We start from the raw sequence: 16,203 nt of genomic DNA on the forward strand, positions 1-16,203 counted from the left end.
ACTTTTCCATTTTAAATAGACAAAATGATCGTAAATGCTTGATTATGCAATAAAAATGCCATTTCATAAGTGATAATATATCTAATCCATATCGCTTCATGATTTTACAAACTCGTAGAAGAGATAACGCTGCTTACCTAGGAAAGATTAGAAAACCAACCAACGAAGGTTTCTTGAACCAACAAACTCATATTTCCTATCAATTAATCAAAGACTATATCAAAATCAAGTAGCCCTACTCTAACTAACGGCTCGATTAAACTCAGGCAATCATCGATAAAAGCGACTTCTACATGCTATGAAGAAACTCATTTATGAGCCGTTTCATCTTTGTCCATTACACATATATTGCATACAAAGGCCTTAAAATTCATTCAGTCATTTGTACTTTGGAATCAATTTTCGCCAAACCCTATAAGCTTCACAATGCCTTAAACTATCATTTCTATATAAGTCCACATCTTAATAACTCCTCAATTGAGCATCGTAGTTCAAGAAATTCACATAACTTCAAATTGGCCTAATTTCAAAATTACTCGATTAGATGAACAAAGGTTCGATTACTTCACTTGGAGCTCACAGTGAAGCTAATTTGGCTTATGAGTTCTCATGGTGTGTAGGCGATCGTCACCGGTCGTGGCACATAAAATTATGGCTAAGGCGATGGACCGGATGTGATGTTGGGCTTTGAGCTATTTTTAGCCATTAAGTTGCAGGCAAGATGGAGAATGGATTATATTAAAAATTGTCAATATGTTTAGGATTACATTAGCTAAATTGGAAAATTTATGATTGCATTGGCATCAAGTATACAACATGTTTAAGATTTCTTGGGTAAACTTCGGTTCCTAAGTTGAAAATAACCAAAGCGCAACCCTCGACGCACATCCTGGTGATTTCTTTTTTATGCTTTTGTTGTACTTTTTTCCATAATATACCGATAACTTACTCTTTTCTACCTCTGTGCCATTTTTCTTGTTGATGTATGTTTTTTGGTTGAATTATTCTCTTTTTGATTGATAATTCATTCGTTTTCAAGATAGCAGGATAACCTGTAGTTGATTACAGTAACCCAGCTATACATAGACACATAAAAGAGACATTCGAATTGTATAATTCCACATTAGGCTCATTCTAATTTAATTTGTTTTTTTTTTTCAATTAGTCCACGTTTCTCCAAGCTGACAACAAGAGAAAGCATTATAGGCCTTCACCATGAAAATGGGTTGTAATCTATGTATGATTTATGAACTATCAATTCCACTCTTTTGGATGATGCTATACTTCTTTACACAAATAGGGATCTATACTTCCCCGAGAAAATATTTTGCAAACACCAGTCAATAGAAAAAAAAAAACAAAATCACACACAACCACTCATCTTGTTTTTTTTTTTTTAGATAAGTGCATTGAAAGTCTTAAAACTTATCACTCGGAGTGCAATTAAGTCCTAAAACTTTTAAAAAGTGCAATTAAGTTCTAAAACTTATACGAAAGTGCAATTGAGTCCTAAAACTTTCAATAAGTGTAATCAAGTTTTAAAACTTGTCAAATTGATCTAATCAAGTTCTTCCATTGATTTCACTTTTTAAAAGTTTTAGGACTCGATTGCACTTTCGTGATAAGTTTTATGACTTAATTGCACTTTTTAAAAATTTTATGACTTTATTACACTTTGTGACAACTTCTTAGACTCAATTGTACTTTTAGTGATAAGTTTTAAGACTTAATTATACTTTAAGTGACAAGTTTTAGGACTTCTAGTATGCTCATCCCTTTTTTTTTTAGGGGAAAAAGCACCTTTTGATATGTTTGTGCCAACTCCAAATATATTTACTACAAAGTACAAACACCAACTTATTTATTTGAATACTCATTTTGTATACTTTTGTATCTTTGCTATAAAAAAGTATTTAGATGCTAATGGGACAAAGACTGGTTTCAATGACCTTGTTATCTAAGTTACACAATAACGAAACAAATTCCCCCAATTGTGCTGGAGGTGATCTTAAAAACCCAGCACCAACTCTTCGAAACAGAGACAGATTCTAAAGATAAGACATTGTTTCCTTCAGTGTTGGACTCAAACGCACGTTAACCAAACCAGAGGGAAGTGCTGGCAACTCATGAAGCATGTCGCAGTGAAGTAGATCAAGAGTCTCCAGCTTGGAAAGATGCTTGATTTCATAGGGTAGGCTCCAAATACCAGAATATTGCAGCCTCAAGATTCTCAGATGAACTAGCTTCCCAATGTCCCTAGGAATCTCCCCTTTTAAACTCCTACACGAGGAGGCATGTATTTCTTCAAGGCTATGTAGCCGCCCAATAAAGCTAGGAAATTCTATTATGAAGCAATAGTCCATCTTTAACACTCTCAACCTCCGCAAATTTCCAAAGGAATCTGGTATTTTTGCAACGCCTGTTCCCGACATATCAAGCTCCTCTAAAGAGCTTAATTGACCAATGGAGTCTGGAAGTTCTCGTATCCAACGACAATTCCTCAATGACAAACGTCGGAGTTTCACTAGCTCTCCCACTCCACCAGGGAGTTTGGTAATCTTTGAATTATCTACTGAGAGTATTGTAAGTGATGTCAGGTGTTCAAATGAATGGGGCAAGAGACTCAATGACAAGCAATTGGAGGCACAAAGAGTTTCAAGTTTCTTTAAATCACCTTCCAAGGGAATCTCTTGCACAGAAGTTTCATCAATGAGGAGTTCTTTCAAAGCTTCCAAGCCACCCAGTTCGGCAGGCAACATGTTGAGTTCAGAGCAGGACTTCAAATTCAGGCAAAGTAGATTTTTGAGACCACCAACTGAAGGATCTAGATGGACCAACCGAGAGCATCTCTCTAGAATTAGTATCTCCAATTTTGGGAAGCTAGAAAATGTAGGACTTATCAGTAAGTCAGTGCAACCGGTGAGATTTAAGACTTTCAATTGCTCCATCTATAAAACAGAAGAGAAAACATCATAAGGTCAATTGCCAGATAATTAACAGAATAAATGCATTAGAGTAGTAATAGGAAACCACCTTGATTTTCATCCAACCTCCCCAGTCTTCGGTCACTTTGCTCCATGAAAGATCAAGAATGACCAGTTCAGTCAGATTAAATTCTGTTGCTTTGAAATCGCTTGGGCACCCTTGCCAACGAAGCCACCTCAACTTTGGAAATACATTTGTGAAATTTCCAGTCATACTTGCATGATCGAATTTCAAGAACCTTACGTTTGGCATGCTCTTGAAATTTGTTTCTGTAAATGTATGGGGACGGCAGTTTTTGAAGTCAAAACATAGGACTTCCACCTCTTCCATTCCCCTACATTTGCCAAGAGTAACAAATAATCTGAAGCTATAAAATTTGATTTGACAATTTGGCTATGTGATAAGGACTAGGATGCTTTCTTTTCCGTGCATGCAAAGAAAACCTTTAGATGGTAAAATAAGTAAAGCTGGATAGCATATTAGACCTTCTATGTCAAAGCTTTCATTTTACGGTGGAAAGTAAACCATTGAACCATAAGCCTTTACCTCTTTGCTGTTGATTACTTTCAGGTCTGTTTCATGCAAAAAGAGTCTACTGCGCCTTCTAGGATATCCTTCTTTATCTATAGATCCACTGAGGTGCTTCAACAGCTTATGCATCCACAGCAAGTTGCCTGCTCCAATTTTTACTAGGGGCATCAAAACATGGTGAGAAGGTAAAGGATCTTGATCGGGCCACATATATGATGCAATTCGGCTATCCACGCCATTGGCAAACCATGCTATGTCCCAAAATATTTGTTTCTGCTTTTCATCTAATGCTTCATAACAGATTTTCGAAATCTCCCTACAATCCTTCAAAATCTCTCGAGAGTTCTCCTTCCGTGGTTTTATCAAGTCCTCTATCTTCCTCCAATCTTCTATTGTTTTTCCACGCAGAAATGAACCAATAACTTCAATAGTAAATGGAACCCGCCCCGTAGCTTTGATAATGCGCTTCCCAATTTCAGGATAGCCAGGTATTAAACCGTGTGTTCCTAAAGCATGCTTGCAAAAAGTTCAAGAGCTCGATCATTATCCATCTCATTCACTTCATATGTACGGACCAGGCCTCGAGAATCATATGTTTGGAGAATTCCACCATTTTCTGAAGTGACAATTATCCGACTTCCAGAACCAAACCAGTCAAGCTGGTCTCCTACAAGATCATGAAGATGAGACTGTTCTTCCACATCATCTAGGACAATCAGAACTTTTATATTGCGAAATACATCCAGGAAAAACCTGATTCCTCCTTCGAAAGAAGCAACGTCACCATCTCGCCCAAGAATATCACATATCAACTTAGTTTGCACAAACTGAATACCACCAGCATTTTTGTATTGTTTCTCCAATCTCTGCTAGAAAGCTACAACCATCGAAACAAGAGGAGAGTTGGTCATATACGGCCTTCGCAATAGTGGTCTTGCCAATTCCATTAGTTCCATGGATTCCAACAATGCGCACTCCAACCTCATCATCATCTATTTCCAATAACTTGAGTACATCCTTCACTCGATCATCCATACCAATTACATGTTCAATAGTGGCAACTGAGGTTTGCAACGACTCCAAAGGAAAACTAGGAAGTTTCAACTCCTTGATATGTAGAAGGGGCGGAATCCATTCCATCTTAGGACACCCCATATCCTTAGTGCAGAGAGATTAGGAAGTGACGAGAGGGGGCATGAAGATCACTTTCTGTGTATTCCACCAGAGGTAGCTCACCAATTTCCAAACGCTTGAGGCTCGTAAGCTCACCAAGTGGTGGGAGACTTTTTGCATCCTGCACAATGAAACAACCGTAGCTCAACTAACTTAGGCATGTGAGACATCCAGCTTGGAAACCTTGCGCCCCCATAGCCTCTTATTTCTAAGCTTCAAGATTTAAGCTTGGCTGCAGCTCTTTGAGTAGAACTTCATCACTTCCTTTCCCGGCAAACACTAATACTAGTGAAACTAAGGAATCCTTTTCCTTCAAGTTTGCAGCATTTGATTCTGCTACTGCATCTTCTATTTCTCCCTTAACTTCGATTTTCAGACATCCTCTCAAATGGCTTAACCTGTTCAACTCCCCCAGCCCACCATAATTCTTTGGACAATAATCATCCCCAGGCAAAAGGAAATCTGTTAAAGTGCGCAAAAGAGTCAACTGGCCTAACCCATGTGGCATATGAGATAGGGCATTACAGTTGCTAATCTCCAGTTGCCTGAGGTTGACCAATTTTCTCATATCCCTTGGCAATTCTATTAGCTTGTAACACATATTGAGTTTAAGTACTTGCAAGGTTTGCAGTCTTGTCACAGAATCAGGAAGCCTTATGATTCCTTCATTTTTAGAGAGATCTAGAAATGTCAAGTGCTTCAACTCACAAATGGAACTTGGTAACTTCTCAATACCACTATCATGGCAATTCAAGGTGCGCAAGAACTTGAATATAGAAATAAGTTCGCAAAGAGTTTTTTCACCTAATTGAGTTTCACACCTTGAGCTTTTTGTTTGATCTATTTTGAAGAACGTCCTCAGATGTTTTGCTCTGAGTAGAGTAGTGGGAAGTCCCCGTGATAAATCTAAAGTTGAATCCCAGCATACATGACGAGTTCTTTCACCAATTGGTGACCGGAGCTGAAAAAAGTGTTGAGAATACTCAGTTTGAGCAACTGTGCATGCTAGCTCATTCATTAAATCATGCATCTTACAAGAGGTCACATTTCCAAGTTCATCTTTAGTACAGTCCTGAAAGAAATTCCTCCTAAGTAAAGCCATGAAATAGTCGTGAGCAATATCTTCCCTATCCCGATCTACGTTGTCTATGGGCTGGATAAATCCTTCAGCTATCCAGAGACTCGTCAACATTAGTTTATCAATCACCCAATCTTTGGGAAACAATGAACAGAAGTCAAAGCACTGTTTTAGATGGCATGGGAGATGCTGATAACTAATTATAACATGTGTGATTACCCCATAATAATCCGATTCCGCAGAATAATTTGGGATCTCCCGCTCAAAACGTAACCACTCAGCTTCAGTTTTCTTGAAGAATAGTATACTTCCCGGATGTTCGTAGAGCCAAAGGGATTCCACGACATTTGTTGACTATCTGCCTCCTGATAATTAGCTTTTTTGAACCTATAGTCTCTTCTTCTTCCTTACATGCCATTCTCATCAATAAATCTAAAGATGAGCTTTCAGAAAGGCCCTCAAGGAAATAAGATGAGGCTGTGCCCATGAAATGCGCAACTAACCGATCGCATGTAGTTATCAGAATCTTGCTTCCTTCGGCACCTCCCATAAATAAACTTTTCAAGCTTCCCCATTGTGCAGGAAACTCGAACCACCTTACATCGTCCATAACTAGGAGACATTTCTTCCTACGAATGTGTTCCACTAGTTGATTTTGCAAACTCTCCGACTCAATGTCATCTGCTCTCTCTGTTGTTGCACTTTCTATGATTTTTTGCAGTACCATTTTGAAATTAGACATGGCGTCACCCACACAGATCCATATCCTTAAATCAAAATGCTGGTTGACCATGTCATCTTTGTATAGACATCGAGCAAGAGCAGTCTTTCCAATCCCATCCGGACCACATATTGAAAGGACGGAAATTTTCTTTTCAGCGTCAGAGTCCAACAAGAACTTCTTAATTGCGCTTTTAGCATGATCTCTCCCTATAATCTCCTCCTCGTATGCAAAGGAGTCCGACTGCTCTCTCTTCCTTGATCCTCTCTCTACTTGCACATCCTTCGCGTACTCTCGCAACTCAGAATATAAAGCGCCTTTAGCAGCGCTTGCCCTTTTAGCACCATCTCTCCCTATGATCTCCTCCTCGGACACAGAGGTGTCTGACCGCTGTCGGTTCCTCGATCTTCTCTCTACTTGCACATCTTTCGCGTACCCTCGCAACTGAAAAGACTTCCCTCTAGCAGCGATGGCTTCTATTCTCTTCCTATTGCTCTTCAGCTCTAGAGCAAGTTCGTTTGAAGGTGAAAAGAGGGTATTTACCTGCTTCAACTTCTCATCTTTGCTCCGCAATTCTCGTTGCATAACTTCAACGTTCCATTCTTCCAGCAAGTCCTCTGCATCATACAAAGCAGCTTTGAGATCGTCAAGCCATGCTCTGAGGTTCTGCTTTTCCGCATCGTGCACTACATCTTGGAGAGTGGAAACGGTTTGTTTGAGCATCTGAAATTCGTGACCATCCCATATTTTCCCTGTCCTCTGCGAAATCTTCCAGAATTTTAGCTATCTTCGAGACGACCGCCTCCGCCATAGCTCTTCCGGGGTGAAGGGATCCTGCTCTGCTTTTTCTTTCAAGAGTTTATGGAGGATATATAAATGGAAGTGCAACAACAGAGAGATGGCATTTGCCGTTCCTAATTCAATGATACATCATGTGATTGGCCTAATTTACAAGGTGCTTTTGTCATTTAAGGCAGTTTGATAGATTGAGACTATGGTGGGTGGAGAATTTTTATATTTTTAAGGTGTTGAAATAGCCATAGCCTCTAATAATCACAAAAAGATAAATGAGCTCGTCAAAAAATGCATTTAAGATAGTAAACTCCCAGTCCAACAAACTTTGTTTATAGGACTCCCGGGGCGATCATGAACTTGCAATTTATAGTGATTGCACCACCAATGTTTGATTAGATCAGTTGGATCATGTTTTCTCTTAGCATACGAAAGAAGATATTGATGATCCAATAGATATAATGTGCAAGGGGCATGAATATCATGGTCCTTCGATTCGATTAGCATGTAAGGTCAACAGAGTTGGTCATCAAACTATTATACATTTATCTAATAATTGAGATTTATTTATGTTTTCTGAATGATCTGTCATATTAGTTGGTGAGATCTGTATTTAGGTCCCACTCAAATTTTTGCTTGCTTCTTGTAGACTTAGCAATCAAGTTGGGTCAGTTTGTGTTTTCTGCTCAATACGGGTTTGTGTCGAGATCTTTCGTTAAATGGGTCCAAAGTAGATCAACCCATACTCGTGCTATTCAAACCGGGTTGTCCTTTTTTTTAACCCATTTTTTCCTCAACAAGTGGGTCATTTATAGCAAATATTTCAATTAAATATTCTTAATAAAACTAATTAATAGAAAGTTTGTACGTTGATTGCGACAATATAGTATTTCTGTATAGTGACAATAATCATGAAATCTAATAACGGGAATGAAATATTACTTGAAAACAATATTTACCATTTTGTAGATAATTGACTATTATGGATTCATTTTTCTTATGTATAAATTCATTTGACACTCATCTTATGTCATTTCTTACAAATGTAAAGTTTCTCAATAGACTATTTCTATTAAATTCGACTCCAATTGCTTGATCATTTTCTTAAGTAATCATTGTCCTTTAAGTAATATTACTCTAATATTATATTGCCACATGTTGTATTAGACCGAGTCGGGGTAATTTTATTCTCTATAATGTATTATATTACAAGTGACAAAGTCAATTTTTCTCTTCGTATTATGTATGAATACATCAAAATGCGTTTCTGTTAATCTGTTTTGTTTATTGTGTTGAAACATAGGAATACCAGAAAATAATTTTTGTACGACTAGTGTCCACCCTAAATGAACTAGTTTAATGGGAAATTAGAATCACATGACGTGACGGCATCTTCCTCACTAGTTTAATACTCTTCCAACTTGAAAGTAATCTTATACAAATTTTGTGGACAATACTTGTAAGAACTAGTTTAATATTCACCTCCTGGACCGACGAAAGCTGAGCGAACACCGCACTCGCGTCCTTTCAGGTAGCCTGTGCCGAAATTACATTGATTGTCCGATTTCCATGTACGGTTGCGAAAAATGCCTACTTAATCTTCATAAATGTTGGCCGCTAAAACAACACCCAAAATCTCAATAGTTAGAATCTTAAACACATATAATTGAGTAAAAGGAATTTGCACACCTAATTTGGAATCCATCGTTTTTTTTTATGCGGCATAGCGACGATCCTCAACGCAAGTTCTTCTCCTCTATTATCCTATGTATCACTAGCTCAATGAGATTGCCTCTCACATATAGTGTTTGATTCTTATGTGAGATAATTTATGCGTTAGGGTTAAAGGGAGGGACTTGAGCACTTATTTATAGAGTTTTAAACCAGGCCTCATCACGGGTCGGGCCTTACTTGGCCACACTGCCAATCCCATATTGGGACTAATTAAAAATATTTATATCTTTCTTTATTAGACCAAGCCCGTAAAACGGCTAATTACAATCTCAATTAATTTAGCCCACATCAGAAAAACTTTTATAATAAAATTTGTGCTGAACTGCCTTGTCGGTCCGACACCCATGTCATGCGGATCACCCCTCAACCTTGAGTGGGTGAATAAGGTGATTATGTTCGACCAAAAAAACAAGGTGATTATGAGCCTACACCAGTAATTTTCCAATGCAATTCGTGCGACTTCGATTTGGATGCCTACATCGCCATGGCGACTTTGCGGGTTGAGTTATACTATGGTCCAAACTTGAGTTGGCTATCATTTTGAAGATAAATTGAAAAAAGAAATATCTATTTCACTGGAAAGGTCAACAAAATTCCTTTGGAAATACGGATCGATCAGATACGAACCGACAAAGGTCAGAAAATTCCCTTTGTTGATTCTTGGACGGGAAATTGAAATGAAAAGAAAATTAAAGGTACTGAGACTAGAAACAATCATTGCCAACCATATAAAAGTGCATGATTGTCAAGATAGCTGGAAGTTAAATGGAATAACTGACGTTCTTTGATCGATTGACGGTTCGTCTACAAACTACAATTCAAGTATTTATAACTACTTTCAATAATAACAACGGTTACAAAGAAATCAAAAGCATTCTACGTGGCTCCTATTAGGGATGCACAATGGTCCAGGGTCTATTGGGTAGGTTTCAATTCCAAAACTAGGAACCGGTCCTAATAGGGTAAGTTTTAGGTTCTAGGTTTGGAACCTACCCACTTTGGAACCACTCACCCTACTTGGTGAATGCTGGTCTTAACAAGGTAAGTTCCAACTGTTAGGAACGTGAATCTTTGAAGAGAAAAAAAGTAAGAAGAAGACGTGAATTTTACGTGGAAAACCCTCTCAAAATCAAAAAGGAAAAATCACGGTGCCCACTCGGTAATCTCTTCACTATCAATATCAGAGTTACAAGCTTCGGGTTACAACTACAAAAGATATTCTTCCAATATATAGCGAGAGTTTGTGAATACATAGTTATGCAGGAAACTAGGAGAAGAACACTAGAAGTGCCAAAACTGCGTACGGCGCTCACTTTAGTGCCAAAAGTTTGTTTCGGATCACTTAAGTGCCAAAATTGGAGAAAAACGATCACATAAGTGCCAACGGCGGAAATTCCGGCCAAATTAATACGTGGCTTTTTTAATTAAAATTTTAATCTACGTGACATTTTCACGTGTATATTTCAATTTTTCAGTCATACGTGGCATTTCCACGTGTAAATTTCGAATTTTTAATTATTTTTTGATTTTTTTTTTCTGTTTTTTTCTTTCTTCTTTTTTTTTCTTCTTCTTCATTTGGCCGGTGACCGGACATCGGCCACCGGCCATGGCCGGCCGCCTAACCTCGCCCGGGCCCAGAGGCCGCGTCGCCTGCCACGGGCGAGGCTGGCCGAGCTCTCGTCCAGGCGAGGGAGGGCGAGCCCCGGCGAGGGTCGGCCTCGCCTCGCTGGGCAAGGGCGAGCCCGGGAGGTGAGGCCGGGCCTCGTCTAGGCCACGGCGGCCTCGTCGAAGGTCGCCCGGGAGGCGACCTCCGGCGAGGCCGCCGTGGCCTGGGCGAGCCGGCCTCGCCTCGCCGGGACTCGCCTCGCTGGGCAAGGGCGAGCCGGAGGCGGGCCGGCCCTCGCCAGATCCGGCGGGCCGGCCTCGCCCAGGGCCACGGCGGCCTCTGCGGGGTCGCCTTCCCCGGGCGACCCCGGCGAGGTCGCCATGGCTTGGGCGAGGAGCCGGCCTCGCCTCGCCTCGGGCAAGGGCGAGCCCTGGCGAGGCGAGGCCGGCCCTCGCCGGATCCGGCGGGGCCGGGAAGGCGAGCCCCGTTGAGGCCGTTGTGGCTCTGGGCGAGGGAGCCCCTCGCCTCGCCCGGATGGCGAGGGCCGGCCTCGCCTTGCCGGGCCTCGCCTCGCTTGGGCAAGGGCGAGCTCCGGCGGCGAGGCCGGCCCTCGCCCGGATCCCGGCGGGGCCGGCCCCTCGCCTAGGCCACGGCGGCCTCGCGAGGTCGCCTTCCCGGGCGACCCCGGCGAGGCCGCCGTGGGCGGGCGAGGGCCGGCCTCGCCTCGCCGGATCTCGCGAGGCTTGCCCTCGCCTCCGGGCTGGCCCTTGCCCAGGGCGAGCGAGGTCGGCCCTCGCCCAGATACGGCGGGGCCGGCCTCGTCCGAGGCCATGGTGGCCTCGCCTCGCCCGGATGCGCGAGGCGAGGCCGGCTCTCCTCGCCGTGGCGGGCGACGGCGGCCTCGTCCGGGCGAGGCCGGGCGGCTGTGGCCGTGGGCGGTGTCCGGTCACCGGTCAAACGAAAAAGAAGAAGAAAGAAAACAAAAAAAAAAGGAAAAAAACAAAAAAAAAAGAAAAAACTTTAAAAATATTATTAAATATTGTCCTCGTCAGCGTCGACGTGCCACGTAGGACTGAGAAATTAATAAAATATGGCCACGTCAGATTTCCGGCGACCCAAATCGGAGTTGGCACTTAAGTGATCGTTTTTTCAAAAAAGTGGCACTTAAGTGATCCGAAACAAACTTTTGGCACTAAAGTGATCACCGTACATAAGTTTTGGCACTTCTAGTGTTCTTCACCCCAGGAAACTACATATATGCAATTAGCAGTATAAGTTTTGAACTTTAATATTATTTTTGTCTATCACACTCCACAAATCCATCAATCTCCCACTTGAAGGTTGATTTTCAAAACAACAATAGTGCAACGGCCCCCTCATTACTAACCATGGAGGCCAACTGAAGTAATGTACAGCCTCAGTTTCTCAGTGGTGACAACCTTTGTTAACATATCTGCTAGATTTTTTGAACCTAGAAACTTCTTCGATGACAATGTCCCATCATCTATCAGCTAACAAAAATGATGATACTTCAACTCAATGTGCTTTGTTCTTGGATGAAAAGCTAGATTCTTTGCAAAACAAATATCACTTCAATTATCACCGAAAAGAACACTGCTATCTTGCTCCTTGCTTATTTCCTTCAGAAATTTTTTTAACGACATCATCTCCTTGCTAGCTTGAGATATAGCGACATACTCTGCTTCAGTGGTTGAGAGAGAGACACACGTTTAAAGTCTAGGCATCCAACTAGTTGTAGTGCCACCCAAGGTAGAAACATAACCCGAGGTACTCTTCCTACTGTTCAAGTCACCACCAAGATTTGCATCAACAAAGCCTTGTAAAGTTACACCGTTTTTCATAGTGAGATACTTGAAGTGGCTCTCAAGTATCTTAATAGCCACTTTACAGCTTCCTAATGTTTTATTCCTGGATTAGCCATGTATCTACTCACGACATGAGTATGTCTGGTCCGGTACACACCACAACACATATCAAACTATCAACAGCTGACGCATAAGGCACTTTAGTTATATACTCCCGCTCTTCATCTGTCTTTGGCGGCTGCTTCTTCGAGAGCTTGAAGTGACTTTCTAAAGGAGTACTTCTAGGCTTTGAATTATGAACTCCGAATCTATCTAGCTATTTATTGTTGGGGCTAACAATATAACCTAGAGGGGGGTGAATAGATTGTTTGAGAACTATGAAAAACATTTGCTGAATATAACAAGTTCAACTTCAAACATTGGTAGATATGGTTTGTAGAAATCAGGTGCTTGCTGCTGTTTAACAAATCGCGATGCTAAAGATCAGGTAATGCTAATACTGAATATATAGATGGTTCACAAGCAGATATATAGTGGTTCGGCTTTATCCCCAAGCCTACATCCACTCTCCAGACTAACAACCGCAATATGGGCTTGATTGCACTAGTAATCTGCTTAACAAGTTACAATTGGCAAGTACTGATCCTTTACAAATGATAGATCACACTATCAGGACTCAGCCACTGCACTTACTCTTGTACACTTGATCTTTCACACGATTACTATACGACAAGATTATCATAATGAAGATCTTTCGAGAGAACATAACAATATCAATAGGGAAAGCAGCTCAGAGCAAATATTCAAATTCTATATTGTGCTCTTTAACATTTTGGCCTAGAAGGTCTTCTCTTAAATAGACATCTTCAATCTTCCCATTGGAGATGCTTTGGAAGATCAACTAGCCGTTAAAGATCCGTTGGTGCTGCTGTCTAGAGATGGAGCTGCCCATTCAGCCCTTTATCTGAACATTTGCAGGCTATCCGGAAATAGGTTCTGTAGCTACTGTCCCGACGCTGACTACCCTAACATTTCTAATAGACACTTGCTTCTATTCCCGATAGACTTCCGATCTTCCTGTTGCACATTTCCACCCTTCAACGGCTATAATTCTCAACATCCTCACATGTTCATTATTCAAATATCACCAATGACATGATGTCTCAGCATTAATACAAATATCATCAATCAGTTGATCTTTAAGTCTGTTGGTGCTGTTTACAGAAAATGTAAAAGGAAATCTTGTGATCCTCTCCCAATGGATCATACCATGGATATCATGTAGTCCTTAAAGATCATCACAATTTTCCACTTCATCTCGTATAAGGCAGTTGCTCTCACCCGATATTGATGTTGATCTTCTCGATCCTTCCAAGCATATTAGCAATTTTGACTCTACCAAACTGTTCATCTTCATGGTCCTTCTAAGCTTTACCAAACATTCTCGTTCTAGGCTTGTTCACTATCATCAGGTCTATCCAACTGTTCACCTGATCTTTATACCTCAAAGCCATCACGAGCATCCCTGTTCTTCTTGGCTTGTTCACCTTCGACCAAGGTCCTTCCCGAGATCTTCACCTTATCTCGAGGATCCTTCCAGCTTGTACACATCTTCAATTACCCAATATATTGTTCACCTTAGATATCGACAGAGCATCTTGACAGGGAGACCACTCGTCATATCAGAATGTTTTTGTGGTGTTTATGACAAACATTTGCATCTCGGCTCGTGCATATATCATCTGGTACTATTCAACCAATACACACATTAGTAGCCTTTAATTGTATTTGTCATCGTCAAAACAACACATGGGATTTTCCCAACAATCACCACATTGGTGATTTTCCCAACATTTCTTATTATACTTTTCTTGAGATAACTTTAGAATTCCTTCGGTTCTATCTTTTGCCATGTCCTTTAAAAAGCCGCCACGTCACGTGGTTCAGCCCGCTTTCCGAAGGTGCCGCCTTCAGACAGAATCAACTCTTCATCTTCATCTTTCCACCTTTCATCCTTTTAAAATTCTCTTACCCCTATTTTCTAAGCTGTGCTTTCAAAATTTTTCTGAAGTTCGAATTAATTTCTTTTTGTAGACTCCAATGGCACCCATTGCCAAAGCCTAAAAAACCTTCAACATTTGTGCTGACTCACACATCACTTGCTTCGACAGGCTCAAAGATTCAGAGGGTAAAGGTGAGCTTTCCTTGCGTTTCCGTAAAGCCCTTGATGGTGATTCTAATCAGGTTCTCCTCGGCCTATATTTCAAGTCTCTTCCAGTTCCTGCAATTTTTAAAAGATGTTTTCCCCGTCGGCTAGAAGGAAAACTCTATTAAACAAGCAACATCTTTTAGTATGTTTGGTCAAAAAAAAGAAGCGTCGATTTAGGGCTTCCCTGTTTTTTATGTCAATTTTTTCTAATGGTGCTTAAGACTGAAACCCCACATAATTCATATCTTACAGCAAGTCCAAATTGACCGTGCTCTAGAGTTCTCCTGTTTTGATTTGGATTTGGATCCCGGTCTAATAGGTTCCCTTTGCATGTTTTGGTCCCTTTCAGTTAACTATTTCTTTATTCCATCTGGTCCTTTGTCATTACTCTACTTGACATCCATGCAATCTTTGTTTTGGCTCTTCAGGGTGTAGAGGCTTATGAAATTCCAACTAATCGATGCCCTTATTTTAATGAAGTTACAAGAAAAGAACTCTCATACGGTGACGCTGGGAGTATCAAATTCGATAGAACAACTCTCAAGTACAACTCAAATTTCGTCGATTGATCTAGCCCGGTTCTTATTCCTACAAGTAAAGGCCAATTCAACTACAATTTGATTAGTTGGGTTCAAGATTGAAGATATCGATTCTATAAGGAAGTTGTCGATCAGTGGACTAGTTGTTGATCATGATTGCCAATTGACTACCAAGATGTCTATTTACAAGTTTGTCGTCGACTTTGAGGCTCCTATTTGGCTACCTAACAACTGGAGCTATTTTGTCGATTTCCATGGTTGTTTGTTGATCTAAGGTGGCTATTTGACTGCCCATACTAGTGGACAAATTTGGAGGGTCAAATTAAGTTACAATGCATCCAATCTTAGTTAACCACATTTCGTCCTAATTATTAAGCGTCTTAATTCTTAGTTTTTTTGAGTCTTTATTATGATGTTAGTTTCAAAAGTCTTAATTATGTGAATATTCTAAGAGTAATTTTGGTTTCTAGCATTCCAAGAATTGCTTTCTTTTGTGTAGCAGCATTCCTTTATAAATAGAGGTGTAATCTCATTTGTACTTGAGATCGGACTTGCATTTAAATACGTGAGATGTTCCTCTAGTGAGCAAATTTCTTATTTCGGTTCTTAAGCCAAATTCACATTGGTGGTGAACCAAGAAGTCATTTATCCTTGGCTAGTTGGTTTCTTTTAGGCCTTGATGGTGAACCTGTCTTATCCCGAAGTCCGGGGTAAGAACAGTAGAAGTGCTAAAAAGTTGTGTACGGAGCTCACTTTGGTGCCAAAAGTTTCATTTGGATTATTTAAGTGCCAAAATTTTTGAAAAACGATCACTTAAGTGCCAACTCCGGTCAGTTTGGCCGGAAATCCGACGTGGCATTTTTTTATTAATTTCTGAAGCCGATGTGGCTCGCCGGAGATACAGTCAGCACGTACAGTCAGCATTTTTTATTTTAAATAATTTTTTTTTCTTTTTTCCTTTTTTTTTCTTTTCTTTCTTTTTTCCTTCTTTTCTTTTTTTCTTTTCTTT

The 16,203-nt window shown here is 40.6% G+C and overlaps 1 protein-coding gene across 1 annotated transcript in view; it reads right to left on the bottom strand.

Annotated features, from left to right (window-relative positions):
• Window positions 1–1,995: 1,995 nt before the first annotated feature.
• Window positions 1,996–16,203, bottom strand: part of LOC130134695 (disease resistance protein RPV1-like) — a 28,996-nt gene continuing 14,788 nt past the window's right edge. The window contains exon 3 of the mRNA XM_056315977.1: window positions 1,996–2,948. Coding sequence (XP_056171952.1) covers window positions 2,049–2,948 — 900 coding nt within the window. The 3' untranslated portion in view covers window positions 1,996–2,048. The remainder of the gene's footprint in view (window positions 2,949–16,203) is intronic.

Source organism: Syzygium oleosum, unplaced genomic scaffold (assembly GCF_021117445.2).
Source record: "Syzygium oleosum isolate NSW1041296 unplaced genomic scaffold, Sole_v2.1 Sole_v2.11, whole genome shotgun sequence".
In the NCBI taxonomy this organism is placed as follows: domain Eukaryota; kingdom Viridiplantae; phylum Streptophyta; class Magnoliopsida; order Myrtales; family Myrtaceae; genus Syzygium; species Syzygium oleosum.